The 17,471-nt window shown below is 47.0% G+C and overlaps 1 protein-coding gene across 1 annotated transcript in view; it reads left to right on the top strand.

Annotated features, from left to right (window-relative positions):
- Positions 1-17,471, top strand: part of SUSD2 (sushi domain containing 2) — a 367,145-nt gene that overhangs the window by 171,501 nt on the left and 178,173 nt on the right. The window contains exon 2 of the mRNA XM_069754446.1: positions 4,914-5,118. Coding sequence (XP_069610547.1) covers positions 4,914-5,118 — 205 coding nt within the window. The remainder of the gene's footprint in view (positions 1-4,913; positions 5,119-17,471) is intronic.

Raw genomic sequence — 17,471 nt, 5'->3', positions numbered from 1 at the left:
ACATTGAATCCATGGTAACGACCACTAGCAACTAGCTAAGTAACTATGATTATATCAGTGGTCGACTCGTAACCATGGATAGCTAAGGTCCTGCAATACCTGCACATGAGGAAAGAGATGTAGCTAATCAGAAAAAACATTCTACATTTATAATTGGAGGTATTTGCTAATATTATTATTAGTACACCTATTACATTTTGGGATAGGATTTTTGAGATGGGAATACCCCTTTAACTGGGTTAGCAACCTATAAGCACCAAATACTCATGTAATATAAACCATTACATAATGGATGTTTTATGTCATTTGATCATTTCAAGAGCAGACTGCATCTATTTGCAGTGGCTTTGTGTTATGTATTTTTTGTTTTTAATAGAGGAGATTTCTCTGCTCAAGATCCTTCTATTTTGGCTAGAGAGTAGCTAATGGCTTGTGGCTTATAGGTTGCTAACACAGTTGCATCCATACTCTAGATATTTATTTTTTAGCATTGCCTATTTCATACATAAAGGTATTGTCACGGGGTTACCAGTGTGGAGCCGGAAGATCGCAGCATCTGCTCTTACTGCGGCACTGAGAAGAAGTGTTATTATCGATGGAAACTTGGAGTTTCAGATTGCAAAGATCTTGGATTCTCATGTTGCTTGTCGATCGCTTCAGTATCCGGTATATTGGAGCAGGTACGGTCCTGAGGAGAGGATGTGGGTACCAGCAATGATGTTTATGCAGCCAGACTGGTCCGAGCTTTTCACGTGGCACTCCTCGAAAACCTGGTCCTGAGGTGCCTCGTGGAACAGAGGGGTACCGTTACTGGGTTACCGAGACAGTCTGGAGCCAGAAGACCACAGCGTCTGATAACTCCTCCTCTGGCGCTGAGATAAAGCACTTCTCCTTCATTTTAATGGGAACCTGTCACCCCCAGGCGTTTTTAACTAAAAGAGCCACCTTGTGCAGCACTAATGCTGCATTCTGTCAAGGTGGCTCTTTTAGTTGGGGTCCCTGCCAACGCTGAACGATTCGTTTTTAGAATTTGCCTTTCCTACCTGTAGTTTGTCAGGGGGCATGTCTTTTCCCCCTTACACAAACGCCTCCCAGCCATCACTCAGAGCCTCGTGCGCCGGGCATCGCCTCCACTTCCTTCATTAAAGGGAACCTGTCACCTGAATTTGGCGGGACTGGTTTTGGGTCATATGGGCGGAGTTTTTGGGTGTTTGATTCACCCTTTCCTTACCCGCTGGCTGCATGCTGGCGCAATATTGGATTGAAGTTCATTCTCTGTCCTCCGTAGTACACGCCTGCGCAAGGCAATCTTGCCTTGCGCAGGCGTGTACTATGGAGGGCAGAGAATGAACTTCAATCCAATATTTCGGTCAGCATGCAGCCAGCGGGTAAGGAAAGGGTGAATCAAACACCCGAACACTCTGCCCATGTGACCCAAAACCGGTCCCGCCAAAAATTCAGGTGACAGGTTCCCTTTAACGTCCCCAGCACCTGCGCTGTAAGTTCCCATCGTGTGATGGGAGTCGAAGGGCAGCGCAAACTGCGCATGCGCAAAAAAAAGCTTACAGTGCAGGCGCCGGGGACGTTAATAAAGGAAGTGGAGGCAGCGCCCAGCGCACGGAGGCCCTGAGTGATGGCTGGGAGGCGTTTGTGTCAGGGGGGAAAAGACATGCCACCCTGACAAACTACAGGTAGGAAAGGCAAATCCTAAAAACGAATAGTTCAGCTTTGGCAGGGACCCCAACTAAAAGAGCCACCTTGACAGAATACAGCATTAGTACTGCACAAGGTGGCTCTTTTAGTTAAAATCGCCTGGGGGAGGGGTGACAAGTTTCCTTTAATGGTGATTATTCCTTCTGGCAGGACAGAGGTTATTCAGCCATGTTGGAAATCCCTGTGCTCACAGCTGAGCTCGGTTAGCCACTCTTTTCCCCTTTATAATCTGAGCTGTCATACAAATCTTTGTTAGAACTAGCATTTGCTGCATGGCTAATGGAAGGAAAGGAGTTCATATGAGAACGAGTGTTGGAGGAGTTATATGTGACTGTTGCTTGGTTTGTATGTGTGATAATTCCCTATCCTTCTCTATTTTGGTTTATTCCCCTACCACCACGCATTGGTGCATTCCTCTGTTATATGTGAGTGAATATTTTGTATGCCTGGAGTTTACTGTTAATCTTTGTTTGTGTTCCCTTGTTTGCTGGGTTGGTGGACTACGGTGCACAGTAGTGCCCCTCTTCCCTTGGTGGGGAAGAGAACAGATGAAGGGCTAACTCAGGAGATAAGGCAAGGGTGGAGGCCCCGGCATTTTCACCTTCAGAAGTATCCTGGGGAATAGCACGAGATAGGGCGCCCCCTAGTGTTAGGTACAGGGAAGGAGCCCCTGGTCGCTGGTCACTCAACAGCTGTGTCATGACAGGTATATAGCTTTTCTAGTTAAAAAATTAAATATGCTAGAATGAATTCCCAACGGCATGTGAAGTATCTCTATAACCAGTTTTAATTCAGTAAGTACATGGAAAATATTTAAGAGGTATGTTAATGTTTGAACTTTCTTTAGTTCACCTATATAATGTACATCAAATGTAGCTTATAAATACCTTGATATACTATATTGTAACACAGTGCGGAATTCACAGTTCTGCTAGTTCTTATTGGAAACTTTAAGCAAACTTGTTCTTAGACATCCTCACTAAAGAGGTTGTCTATTTTTTGTACATGACTTCCTTGCCTCCCAGCTTTCGGCTTGCTGGGGGCTGGTGCAGAGGGATGTCAACTTGATGTCTTACTTTATCTCAACAGCTTATGAAAAAATGATGGACAATATATTTTACAGACACATTGGAAAATCATAATAAATAATTATGATTACAAGTGATACATATCTACAGCCCATAATTCTCATATGAAGACTGTAAAATGATGATAATTACAGTCAAAATTATCTGTATAAGGTTCTTCAGCTTAATAAAAAAAATCTCAGACTCTCTAAATCTTATTTATGGACAGAAAAAAAATGTGCCCCATTTTATGGACTATCTTGCCATTTCTGTACCGTTGGCAACCCAGATGGTGCATTCCTGAAGGCTGACAGTTTCGAAAAGCAGCACAGCCGCGCTACTGGTTCAACTGTGCCCACTCTGATTCAGCTAGCAGCAGCATTACATCTGCAGCTATCATGCTGTGATGGTCTTTGGTAAGGAAGGGGGGCCTCAAACTGTCCCTTGAACTGGGACCCTAACTATCCCTGTCCCAGGGGTACTCTTGAAGGTAGAGAGAGACCCGAGTCTCCAACCTTACTATGCCACTGTTAATCCCAGATCTGTCCCCTCCACCACCCCATGAGGCATGGGACAGAAATGTAATGTAAAGAAAACACAAAATACAAAAACAGGGATAACAGAAAACCTCTCTCATACAAAAGCACTAACCAACAATAGGGAGGAGGGTCGGGACAGGGAGGAATAAACTAAACGGAAACAGGGACCAGGAGCTAAACACACATGTACTACTGCAAACCACAAAACACTTGTACAACAACACTACTCCAAACACTGAGCTTTAGTACAGAGCACAGGAAGACAAATCTTTCATCGGCAGGGACAAAAAGGTCTGACCAGTTTTTATAGGAAGAGGTAATGACCAGATCAGAAGCAGCTGAAATGGAGCTGCATGTTTCTGACCAGCATACAACAGGATTTGTGAAGAAGACCTGTGATTAATTAACTGATATGACCATCTAACGCTGGGTCTTCCTAGAGAACATAAAAACCTTGTGACAGCAGCATCAGAGGAGTTCAGGGGCACTAAAGTTGGCCAGATTCAGTGATCTGGCCAGATTCAGCGCTGCACTTGCAAAATTTGTATCAAACAGCTTGCAAGACGGCTCTCCTTGCTTAGGAAACTCCATCACCTCTGATAGGCTTTAACGAGAAGTAAACTATGAAATTAAAAATCCCTCTATTGTTGAGAACAGAGAGGATTTTTAAAACATGTTTGAATGTAGCTCTGATGTATAATATTGGATTGAATAACTCAAGATCCATTAAAGATGACTAATGCAATGTATTGATAAAGATACTCAACTTATCATGTAGAATAATTTTATATATGCTTTTTACAGAAGTAAACATACAATAATATATTCATAAAAACTCAAGTGAGGTTTTTCTGCAACTTTCCCATAACTGTCATGCCAATTAACAAAGTATTAATAAAAACAATGCCAGATGATTGCTAAATTTCTAGCAATATTAACCCTGCTGTTCTGTTGGTCAAAAATGACCGACTTTGAACTTCAATATTCTTTAAAATATTCAAGATGCGGCTCTGAAACCCGTGGCCGACCGACCCATCCTCATTTAAGTCAATCAACCACAAGTTTCAGAACCGCATCTTGAACACCCCAAAAAATACCAAAGTTCAAAATAGGTCTCCCCAGACCGAACAGAACAGCAGGGTTAAAGCAAACATGTCATCCTGTTATACTTCATGTTATTACAGTGCTAAACATTTCCTTGTTTATTGGTATTACGGAGAAAAATTACTTGCCAAAAAAGTTCCACACAATGCCCCTTCCAGTCATCTGGGATGTGTTGCAGCAGAGACTATTCACTGTATCCCACTCAGCTTTGAATGACGACCCCGCCTATCATGTGAACCTGTGTTGCAAGATATCAATCTAAGCTGAGTGGGCATGCTCACAAACAGGACAAATGCTTGGAAAATTTTAAGGCATTCACAGGTTTTCATGTGACATTCATTCAGAAGTTGAGCCATATATCATCGAAGCATTATTATGGAAGTATTCTCTCTAGATGCACTGCCAGTGATAAATATCTCTCAATTGTGGAATCTGCTGTTAACTACATAGTCCAGCAACTCTGAAATGTGATGCATGTGTTTATTCACAGGTGAAATTGAATCCTGCCAATCACAATGTGGTGAAAATCTCAAGAACTGCTCCTGCCATGCAAGTTGTTTGAATTTAGGAAGCTGTTGTACAGATTATCAAAAATTGTGTCTCCGAATTTCTCCCCACTCAGGGACTTTAATGGGAGGGAAAAGGTTTACTGTTCTAGATGTAAAATTCGATAATACTACAACTGTGACTTGCAGGTAAGTGTGAAAATGAAGCTTAAACTGAATATCCATCTTTGAACACTATATTGATAAAGAGGAACTGCGCTTTCAAAAACTTAGCAAAAATAAATGGTACATGCAAATACACTGCTCAAAAAAAATAAAGGGAGCACTTAAATGTAAACGCAATGTAACTCCAAGTCAATCACAATTCTGTGATTTCAACCTGTTCAGTTATGAAGCAAATTGCCTCTTCAGAGAAAAAGAGGACTTAAAATCTATAGCGCCACCTGTTGGAAGTAGCGATCCTACAAGTCACAATCAACCATTTAAAGAGTCGTGCAATATGACTTAGGATAAAAGCCAAATCAGTATCTCAATTCGCAGACACGGTGATTCGGGCTGTTGGCACCACTCATTAAAGGGTTGATTGTGACTTGTAGGATCGCTACTTCCAACAGGTGGCGCTATAGAGTCTTCTTTTTCTCTGAAGAGGCAATTTGCATATATAATTTCCAGGGAGCATTGCACGGCGAATAAGCCTCCTTACCTTGACAAGCCAGAGCTGGTATGTCACTCTCCACAAGGAGAAATTACCCCTTAGGCCCCAGTTATGAAGCAACACTGATTGTGAATTAATTTCCTCTGCTGTTGTGCAAATGGAACAGACAACAGGTAGAAATGATAGGCAATTAGCAAGACAACCCCTATAAAGGAATGGTTCTGAAGTTGGTGACCACAGACCATTTCTCTATTCTCATTCTTTTTGGCTGTTGTTTTTGTCATTTTTGCATTTTGTCTTTGCTCTCTCACCCAGTAGCATGTAGCATGAGGAGGTGTCTACAACCCTCAGAAGTTTCTCAGGTAGTGCTGCTCATCCAGGATGAGCTGTGGCAAGAAAGGTAGCTGTGTCTGTCAGCACAGTGTCCAGAGCATGGAGCAGACACGAAGAGACAGGCCAGTTCACCATGAGACGTGGAGGGGCCATATGAGGGCAACAACCCAGCAGCAGAACCTCCTTTCTGCAATGACGAACAAGAGGAGCAGTGCCAGAACCCAGCAGGCCAATAACATCCATATGTCTGATTAAACTGTCAGAAACAGACTCCATGAGGGTGGTATGAGGGCCCGACGTCCACAAGTAAGCATTGTGCTTACAGCACAAGACTGCGCAGGGCAATTAGCATTTGCCAGAGAACACCAACATTGGCCCCCTGTGCTCTTGATGGATGAGTGCAGGTTCACACTGAGCACAAGTGACAAATGCAACAAAGTCTGGAGACAACATGGAGAATGCTCTGCTGCCTACAACATCCTCCAGCATGACCGGTTTGGCAGTGGGTGAGTACTGGTGTGGGGAGGCATTTCTTTGGAGGGCCGCACAGCCCTCCATGTTCTATCCAGAGGTATCCTGATGGCCAATAGGTACCAGGATGAGATCCTCAAACCATTCTGAGACATATATAGGTGATCTGGGCCCTGGCTTCCTTCTGATGCATGACAATGCTATGTCTAATGTGGCTGATGTGTGTCAGCAGTTTCTGCATGATGAAGGCATTGATGGTATCGACTGGCCTGCCCGTTCCCCAGACCTGAATCCAATCCAACACATCTTGGACATCATGTCTCATTCCTTTCACCAACGCCCACAGACTATTGCACCACAGACTGTCCAGGAGTTAACTGATGTTCATATTCAGGCTTGGGAGAAGATCCCTCAGGATAACATCCATTGCCTCATAGGGATCATGCTCAGGCTCTGTATAGAGGGGATACAGGCACATGGAGGCCACACACACACTACTGAGCATCATTTCCTTGTCGTAATAGATTTCCACTGAAGTTGCATCAGCCTGTAATTTGATTTTCCACTATGATTTTGAGTATCATTCCAAATCCAGACTTCCATGTGATACTAATTTTGATTTAAATTGATCATTTTTATGTTTTATTGTTCTCAACACATTCCACTCTGTATTGAATAAAGATATGCAATTAGAATATTTCATTTAGTGATATCTAGGATGTGGTATTTTAGTGTCCCCTTTATTTTTTTGAGCAGTGTATAAGAAACTTCTTTCTTCACTTATGAGACACTTCTTCCATCTCACCTTTCTCCAGAACTCAACATCTACACTGGAAACAAAACAATCCTGCTCAAAACAACACACTTTGCCAGAGCAGTAAGGTGTCAGTTATTTGTACTATATAAAGCAGGAATGGGAGATGGTGTAAGACAACAATCAGAAGAAGACACAGAAAGATTGTGCTCAGTTTTTTAACAAGTATTTTACCTCACCCCAGAGCTGGATTCACATCTATACTGCTCAATACTGTGTATAATTTCCTACAAAGGCACAGATGATTGGCCTCGGGGAGACCAAAACATCCAACACCGCGGAGACACCATCACGTGTTTCTCAACGCAGTGATTCCAGAACACTGCCCCCATCCCTTATGGGAAATATGCAGATGCATGTAAAGAAGCTGCGGAGACACCATCACGTGTTTCTCGACGCAAGCAGTGAATAGCCAGGCCTTTCCCCGGGAAGGAACAACCACGGGAAGGGCAGCATCCTATGAAGGAAAGCCACCTATGCCAAGCATGGTATCCATCCACAGACAGCTGTTTCAGGGTTTTGCCCCTCATCAGTGTGGAGTAGGAATCTGGCTATTAGGAGCAGTGCCTAGTAAAAAGGCTATAAAGGCACAGATGATTGGCCTCGGGGAGACCAAAACATCCAACACCGCGGAGACACCATCACGTGTTTCTCAACGCAGTGATTCCAGAACACTGCCCCCATCCCTTATGGGAAATATGCAGATGCATGTAAAGAAGCTGCGGAGACACCATCACGTGTTTCTCGACGCAAGCAGTGAATAGCCAGGCCTTTCCCCGGGAAGGAACAACCACGGGAAGGGCAGCATCCTATGAAGGAAAGCCACCTATGCCAAGCATGGTATCCATCCACAGACAGCTGTTTCGGGGTTTTGCCCCTCATCAGTGTGGAGTAGGAATCTGGCTATTAGGAGCAGTGCCTAGTAAAAAGGCTATAAAGGCACAGATGATTGGCCTCGGGGAGACCAAAACATCCAACACCGCGGAGACACCATCACGTGTTTCTCAACGCAGTGATTCCAGAACACTGCCCCCATCCCTTATGGGAAATATGCAGATGCATGTAAAGAAGCTGCGGAGACACCATCACGTGTTTCTCGACGCAAGCAGTGAATAGCCAGGCCTTTCCCCGGGAAGGAACAACCACGGGAAGGGCAGCATCCTATGAAGGAAAGCCACCTATGCCAAGCATGGTATCCATCCACAGACAGCTGTTTCGGGGTTTTGCCCCTCATCAGTGTGGAGTAGGAATCTGGCTATTAGGAGCAGTGCCTAGTAAAAAGGCTATAAAGGCACAGATGATTGGCCTCGGGGAGACCAAAACATCCAACACCGCGGAGACACCATCACGTGTTTCTCAACGCAGTGATTCCAGAACACTGCCCCCATCCCTTATGGGAAATATGCAGATGCATGTAAAGAAGCTGCGGAGACACCATCACGTGTTTCTCGACGCAAGCAGTGAATAGCCAGGCCTTTCCCCGGGAAGGAACAACCACGGGAAGGGCAGCATCCTATGAAGGAAAGCCACCTATGCCAAGCATGGTATCCATCCACAGACAGCTGTTTCGGGGTTTTGCCCCTCATCAGTGTGGAGTAGGAATCTGGCTATTAGGAGCAGTGCCTAGTAAAAAGGCTATAAAGGCACAGATGATTGGCCTCGGGGAGACCAAAACATCCAACACCGCGGAGACACCATCACGTGTTTCTCAACGCAGTGATTCCAGAACACTGCCCCCATCCCTTATGGGAAATATGCAGATGCATGTAAAGAAGCTGCGGAGACACCATCACGTGTTTCTCGACGCAAGCAGTGAATAGCCAGGCCTTTCCCCGGGAAGGAACAACCACGGGAAGGGCAGCATCCTATGAAGGAAAGCCACCTATGCCAAGCATGGTATCCATCCACAGACAGCTGTTTCGGGGTTTTGCCCCTCATCAGTGTGGAGTAGGAATCTGGCTATTAGGAGCAGTGCCTAGTAAAAAGGCTATAAAGGCACAGATGATTGGCCTCGGGGAGACCAAAACATCCAACACCGCGGAGACACCATCACGTGTTTCTCAACGCAGTGATTCCAGAACACTGCCCCCATCCCTTATGGGAAATATGCAGATGCATGTAAAGAAGCTGCGGAGACACCATCACGTGTTTCTCGACGCAAGCAGTGAATAGCCAGGCCTTTCCCCGGGAAGGAACAACCACGGGAAGGGCAGCATCCTATGAAGGAAAGCCACCTATGCCAAGCATGGTATCCATCCACAGACAGCTGTTTCGGGGTTTTGCCCCTCATCAGTGTGGAGTAGGAATCTGGCTATTAGGAGCAGTGCCTAGTAAAAAGGCTATAAAGGCACAGATGATTGGCCTCGGGGAGACCAAAACATCCAACACCGCGGAGACACCATCACGTGTTTCTCAACGCAGTGATTCCAGAACACTGCCCCCATCCCTTATGGGAAATATGCAGATGCATGTAAAGAAGCTGCGGAGACACCATCACGTGTTTCTCGACGCAAGCAGTGAATAGCCAGGCCTTTCCCCGGGAAGGAACAACCACGGGAAGGGCAGCATCCTATGAAGGAAAGCCACCTATGCCAAGCATGGTATCCATCCACAGACAGCTGTTTCGGGGTTTTGCCCCTCATCAGTGTGGAGTAGGAATCTGGCTATTAGGAGCAGTGCCTAGTAAAAAGGCTATAAAGGCACAGATGATTGGCCTCGGGGAGACCAAAACATCCAACACCGCGGAGACACCATCACGTGTTTCTCAACGCAGTGATTCCAGAACACTGCCCCCATCCCTTATGGGAAATATGCAGATGCATGTAAAGAAGCTGCGGAGACACCATCACGTGTTTCTCGACGCAAGCAGTGAATAGCCAGGCCTTTCCCCGGGAAGGAACAACCACGGGAAGGGCAGCATCCTATGAAGGAAAGCCACCTATGCCAAGCATGGTATCCATCCACAGACAGCTGTTTCGGGGTTTTGCCCCTCATCAGTGTGGAGTAGGAATCTGGCTATTAGGAGCAGTGCCTAGTAAAAAGGCTATAAAGGCACAGATGATTGGCCTCGGGGAGACCAAAACATCCAACACCGCGGAGACACCATCACGTGTTTCTCAACGCAGTGATTCCAGAACACTGCCCCCATCCCTTATGGGAAATATGCAGATGCATGTAAAGAAGCTGCGGAGACACCATCACGTGTTTCTCGACGCAAGCAGTGAATAGCCAGGCCTTTCCCCGGGAAGGAACAACCACGGGAAGGGCAGCATCCTATGAAGGAAAGCCACCTATGCCAAGCATGGTATCCATCCACAGACAGCTGTTTCGGGGTTTTGCCCCTCATCAGTGTGGAGTAGGAATCTGGCTATTAGGAGCAGTGCCTAGTAAAAAGGCTATAAAGGCACAGATGATTGGCCTCGGGGAGACCAAAACATCCAACACCGCGGAGACACCATCACGTGTTTCTCAACGCAGTGATTCCAGAACACTGCCCCCATCCCTTATGGGAAATATGCAGATGCATGTAAAGAAGCTGCGGAGACACCATCACGTGTTTCTCGACGCAAGCAGTGAATAGCCAGGCCTTTCCCCGGGAAGGAACAACCACGGGAAGGGCAGCATCCTATGAAGGAAAGCCACCTATGCCAAGCATGGTATCCATCCACAGACAGCTGTTTCGGGGTTTTGCCCCTCATCAGTGTGGAGTAGGAATCTGGCTATTAGGAGCAGTGCCTAGTAAAAAGGCTATAAAGGCACAGATGATTGGCCTCGGGGAGACCAAAACATCCAACACCGCGGAGACACCATCACGTGTTTCTCAACGCAGTGATTCCAGAACACTGCCCCCATCCCTTATGGGAAATATGCAGATGCATGTAAAGAAGCTGCGGAGACACCATCACGTGTTTCTCGACGCAAGCAGTGAATAGCCAGGCCTTTCCCCGGGAAGGAACAACCACGGGAAGGGCAGCATCCTATGAAGGAAAGCCACCTATGCCAAGCATGGTATCCATCCACAGACAGCTGTTTCGGGGTTTTGCCCCTCATCAGTGTGGAGTAGGAATCTGGCTATTAGGAGCAGTGCCTAGTAAAAAGGCTATAAAGGCACAGATGATTGGCCTCGGGGAGACCAAAACATCCAACACCGCGGAGACACCATCACGTGTTTCTCAACGCAGTGATTCCAGAACACTGCCCCCATCCCTTATGGGAAATATGCAGATGCATGTAAAGAAGCTGCGGAGACACCATCACGTGTTTCTCGACGCAAGCAGTGAATAGCCAGGCCTTTCCCCGGGAAGGAACAACCACGGGAAGGGCAGCATCCTATGAAGGAAAGCCACCTATGCCAAGCATGGTATCCATCCACAGACAGCTGTTTCGGGGTTTTGCCCCTCATCAGTGTGGAGTAGGAATCTGGCTATTAGGAGCAGTGCCTAGTAAAAAGGCTATAAAGGCACAGATGATTGGCCTCGGGGAGACCAAAACATCCAACACCGCGGAGACACCATCACGTGTTTCTCAACGCAGTGATTCCAGAACACTGCCCCCATCCCTTATGGGAAATATGCAGATGCATGTAAAGAAGCTGCGGAGACACCATCACGTGTTTCTCGACGCAAGCAGTGAATAGCCAGGCCTTTCCCCGGGAAGGAACAACCACGGGAAGGGCAGCATCCTATGAAGGAAAGCCACCTATGCCAAGCATGGTATCCATCCACAGACAGCTGTTTCGGGGTTTTGCCCCTCATCAGTGTGGAGTAGGAATCTGGCTATTAGGAGCAGTGCCTAGTAAAAAGGCTATAAAGGCACAGATGATTGGCCTCGGGGAGACCAAAACATCCAACACCGCGGAGACACCATCACGTGTTTCTCAACGCAGTGATTCCAGAACACTGCCCCCATCCCTTATGGGAAATATGCAGATGCATGTAAAGAAGCTGCGGAGACACCATCACGTGTTTCTCGACGCAAGCAGTGAATAGCCAGGCCTTTCCCCGGGAAGGAACAACCACGGGAAGGGCAGCATCCTATGAAGGAAAGCCACCTATGCCAAGCATGGTATCCATCCACAGACAGCTGTTTCGGGGTTTTGCCCCTCATCAGTGTGGAGTAGGAATCTGGCTATTAGGAGCAGTGCCTAGTAAAAAGGCTATAAAGGCACAGATGATTGGCCTCGGGGAGACCAAAACATCCAACACCGCGGAGACACCATCACGTGTTTCTCAACGCAGTGATTCCAGAACACTGCCCCCATCCCTTATGGGAAATATGCAGATGCATGTAAAGAAGCTGCGGAGACACCATCACGTGTTTCTCGACGCAAGCAGTGAATAGCCAGGCCTTTCCCCGGGAAGGAACAACCACGGGAAGGGCAGCATCCTATGAAGGAAAGCCACCTATGCCAAGCATGGTATCCATCCACAGACAGCTGTTTCGGGGTTTTGCCCCTCATCAGTGTGGAGTAGGAATCTGGCTATTAGGAGCAGTGCCTAGTAAAAAGGCTATAAAGGCACAGATGATTGGCCTCGGGGAGACCAAAACATCCAACACCGCGGAGACACCATCACGTGTTTCTCAACGCAGTGATTCCAGAACACTGCCCCCATCCCTTATGGGAAATATGCAGATGCATGTAAAGAAGCTGCGGAGACACCATCACGTGTTTCTCGACGCAAGCAGTGAATAGCCAGGCCTTTCCCCGGGAAGGAACAACCACGGGAAGGGCAGCATCCTATGAAGGAAAGCCACCTATGCCAAGCATGGTATCCATCCACAGACAGCTGTTTCGGGGTTTTGCCCCTCATCAGTGTGGAGTAGGAATCTGGCTATTAGGAGCAGTGCCTAGTAAAAAGGCTATAAAGGCACAGATGATTGGCCTCGGGGAGACCAAAACATCCAACACCGCGGAGACACCATCACGTGTTTCTCAACGCAGTGATTCCAGAACACTGCCCCCATCCCTTATGGGAAATATGCAGATGCATGTAAAGAAGCTGCGGAGACACCATCACGTGTTTCTCGACGCAAGCAGTGAATAGCCAGGCCTTTCCCCGGGAAGGAACAACCACGGGAAGGGCAGCATCCTATGAAGGAAAGCCACCTATGCCAAGCATGGTATCCATCCACAGACAGCTGTTTCGGGGTTTTGCCCCTCATCAGTGTGGAGTAGGAATCTGGCTATTAGGAGCAGTGCCTAGTAAAAAGGCTATAAAGGCACAGATGATTGGCCTCGGGGAGACCAAAACATCCAACACCGCGGAGACACCATCACGTGTTTCTCAACGCAGTGATTCCAGAACACTGCCCCCATCCCTTATGGGAAATATGCAGATGCATGTAAAGAAGCTGCGGAGACACCATCACGTGTTTCTCGACGCAAGCAGTGAATAGCCAGGCCTTTCCCCGGGAAGGAACAACCACGGGAAGGGCAGCATCCTATGAAGGAAAGCCACCTATGCCAAGCATGGTATCCATCCACAGACAGCTGTTTCGGGGTTTTGCCCCTCATCAGTGTGGAGTAGGAATCTGGCTATTAGGAGCAGTGCCTAGTAAAAAGGCTATAAAGGCACAGATGATTGGCCTCGGGGAGACCAAAACATCCAACACCGCGGAGACACCATCACGTGTTTCTCAACGCAGTGATTCCAGAACACTGCCCCCATCCCTTATGGGAAATATGCAGATGCATGTAAAGAAGCTGCGGAGACACCATCACGTGTTTCTCGACGCAAGCAGTGAATAGCCAGGCCTTTCCCCGGGAAGGAACAACCACGGGAAGGGCAGCATCCTATGAAGGAAAGCCACCTATGCCAAGCATGGTATCCATCCACAGACAGCTGTTTCGGGGTTTTGCCCCTCATCAGTGTGGAGTAGGAATCTGGCTATTAGGAGCAGTGCCTAGTAAAAAGGCTATAAAGGCACAGATGATTGGCCTCGGGGAGACCAAAACATCCAACACCGCGGAGACACCATCACGTGTTTCTCAACGCAGTGATTCCAGAACACTGCCCCCATCCCTTATGGGAAATATGCAGATGCATGTAAAGAAGCTGCGGAGACACCATCACGTGTTTCTCGACGCAAGCAGTGAATAGCCAGGCCTTTCCCCGGGAAGGAACAACCACGGGAAGGGCAGCATCCTATGAAGGAAAGCCACCTATGCCAAGCATGGTATCCATCCACAGACAGCTGTTTCGGGGTTTTGCCCCTCATCAGTGTGGAGTAGGAATCTGGCTATTAGGAGCAGTGCCTAGTAAAAAGGCTATAAAGGCACAGATGATTGGCCTCGGGGAGACCAAAACATCCAACACCGCGGAGACACCATCACGTGTTTCTCAACGCAGTGATTCCAGAACACTGCCCCCATCCCTTATGGGAAATATGCAGATGCATGTAAAGAAGCTGCGGAGACACCATCACGTGTTTCTCGACGCAAGCAGTGAATAGCCAGGCCTTTCCCCGGGAAGGAACAACCACGGGAAGGGCAGCATCCTATGAAGGAAAGCCACCTATGCCAAGCATGGTATCCATCCACAGACAGCTGTTTCGGGGTTTTGCCCCTCATCAGTGTGGAGTAGGAATCTGGCTATTAGGAGCAGTGCCTAGTAAAAAGGCTATAAAGGCACAGATGATTGGCCTCGGGGAGACCAAAACATCCAACACCGCGGAGACACCATCACGTGTTTCTCAACGCAGTGATTCCAGAACACTGCCCCCATCCCTTATGGGAAATATGCAGATGCATGTAAAGAAGCTGCGGAGACACCATCACGTGTTTCTCGACGCAAGCAGTGAATAGCCAGGCCTTTCCCCGGGAAGGAACAACCACGGGAAGGGCAGCATCCTATGAAGGAAAGCCACCTATGCCAAGCATGGTATCCATCCACAGACAGCTGTTTCGGGGTTTTGCCCCTCATCAGTGTGGAGTAGGAATCTGGCTATTAGGAGCAGTGCCTAGTAAAAAGGCTATAAAGGCACAGATGATTGGCCTCGGGGAGACCAAAACATCCAACACCGCGGAGACACCATCACGTGTTTCTCAACGCAGTGATTCCAGAACACTGCCCCCATCCCTTATGGGAAATATGCAGATGCATGTAAAGAAGCTGCGGAGACACCATCACGTGTTTCTCGACGCAAGCAGTGAATAGCCAGGCCTTTCCCCGGGAAGGAACAACCACGGGAAGGGCAGCATCCTATGAAGGAAAGCCACCTATGCCAAGCATGGTATCCATCCACAGACAGCTGTTTCGGGGTTTTGCCCCTCATCAGTGTGGAGTAGGAATCTGGCTATTAGGAGCAGTGCCTAGTAAAAAGGCTATAAAGGCACAGATGATTGGCCTCGGGGAGACCAAAACATCCAACACCGCGGAGACACCATCACGTGTTTCTCAACGCAGTGATTCCAGAACACTGCCCCCATCCCTTATGGGAAATATGCAGATGCATGTAAAGAAGCTGCGGAGACACCATCACGTGTTTCTCGACGCAAGCAGTGAATAGCCAGGCCTTTCCCCGGGAAGGAACAACCACGGGAAGGGCAGCATCCTATGAAGGAAAGCCACCTATGCCAAGCATGGTATCCATCCACAGACAGCTGTTTCGGGGTTTTGCCCCTCATCAGTGTGGAGTAGGAATCTGGCTATTAGGAGCAGTGCCTAGTAAAAAGGCTATAAAGGCACAGATGATTGGCCTCGGGGAGACCAAAACATCCAACACCGCGGAGACACCATCACGTGTTTCTCAACGCAGTGATTCCAGAACACTGCCCCCATCCCTTATGGGAAATATGCAGATGCATGTAAAGAAGCTGCGGAGACACCATCACGTGTTTCTCGACGCAAGCAGTGAATAGCCAGGCCTTTCCCCGGGAAGGAACAACCACGGGAAGGGCAGCATCCTATGAAGGAAAGCCACCTATGCCAAGCATGGTATCCATCCACAGACAGCTGTTTCGGGGTTTTGCCCCTCATCAGTGTGGAGTAGGAATCTGGCTATTAGGAGCAGTGCCTAGTAAAAAGGCTATAAAGGCACAGATGATTGGCCTCGGGGAGACCAAAACATCCAACACCGCGGAGACACCAGCCATTTCCTACATGCTGCTGCTGTGATGTATATGGGAGAGATCACAGCAACACCTCTCATCACATTAGCTCAGAGTCAATTGAAAATTAAGAGATAAAGCCTGCAGAGAGAAGACGGGTAAAAATGCTGACTACAGATCAAATAATGGCTAGAAATGGAGTACACACACAGTATGGCTTATTCTAAAAGTTACTATAAAGTATAGTTGTTGTTTTACTTCTAAATATACTGTGCTAGTTAATTTTTTAATATATTTAATAGTGGTTTTAGCTCTGTTTTCTGATGAAGAGTACATTAACACCTGCATAGATGTAAATAGCACTAAAGGCAACTGATAACTCTACTGCATACTGTTTATACAGTTAAAGGATTATTCTGGCTTTTAAACCAATGGCATATTTTTAAGATAACTCATTCTACTAGATAAAAGGGAGCAGAGGGATGAGTTTAACTCTTGTACCCCTCCAATCAGCTACTTGAAGAGGTTTCAATGTCTGGGTTGTCATTTTTTTTTTAATTTATTTTGTTTTTGCTAAATTCCATTTACTTTCCAAATAGATTGGAGATGGCGTGAAAACACCAAAAGTCACAATATTTTCTGGCTAAAATTGCTTCATGAATTTGGGTTTAAGTATTTAAAATAAGGTACAATAATTTCCCTACCTTGGAATATCAATATTTGTACTGTGTATCAAGATTTCTACTTGATATATACAGTATATTTTTTAATGGAAACATGAATCCTTGCATTTATAGGCTAAAAGCCTATATTTTCCTGGGCTTACATATCCTAGACTTGAGATTGATAGTATTTTATGCTGGCGGACAGAAAAAGGCCCCCGTGCAAGAACAGTATACGGGCCCTTTCCAGTACATGCATAATTCCACCTGCTTTGGAGGTAAAAATGGGCCCCCTTACTTCATCGGCCCCTGCACAGATTACACCAATTATATGCCCACCCCTCTCATAATACTAATACACAGATGCAAACTACTGTATGGTTGTGTGACTACGGAGACATACAGGGTGTGTGACTATGGAGGCATTCAGGGTGTGTGACTACGGAGACATTCAGGTTGTGTGACTATGGAGGCATTCAGGGTGTGTGACTACGGAGGCATTCAGGCTGTGTGAATATGGAGGCATTCAGGGTGTGTGACTATGGAGGCATTCAGGCT

The sequence above is a fragment of the Ranitomeya imitator genome, chromosome 1 (assembly GCF_032444005.1).
Source record: "Ranitomeya imitator isolate aRanImi1 chromosome 1, aRanImi1.pri, whole genome shotgun sequence".
Lineage (NCBI taxonomy): Eukaryota > Metazoa > Chordata > Amphibia > Anura > Dendrobatidae > Ranitomeya > Ranitomeya imitator.
Note: the sequence above shows the minus strand (reverse complement) of the source record. Positions and strands in the feature narration are given on the sequence as shown.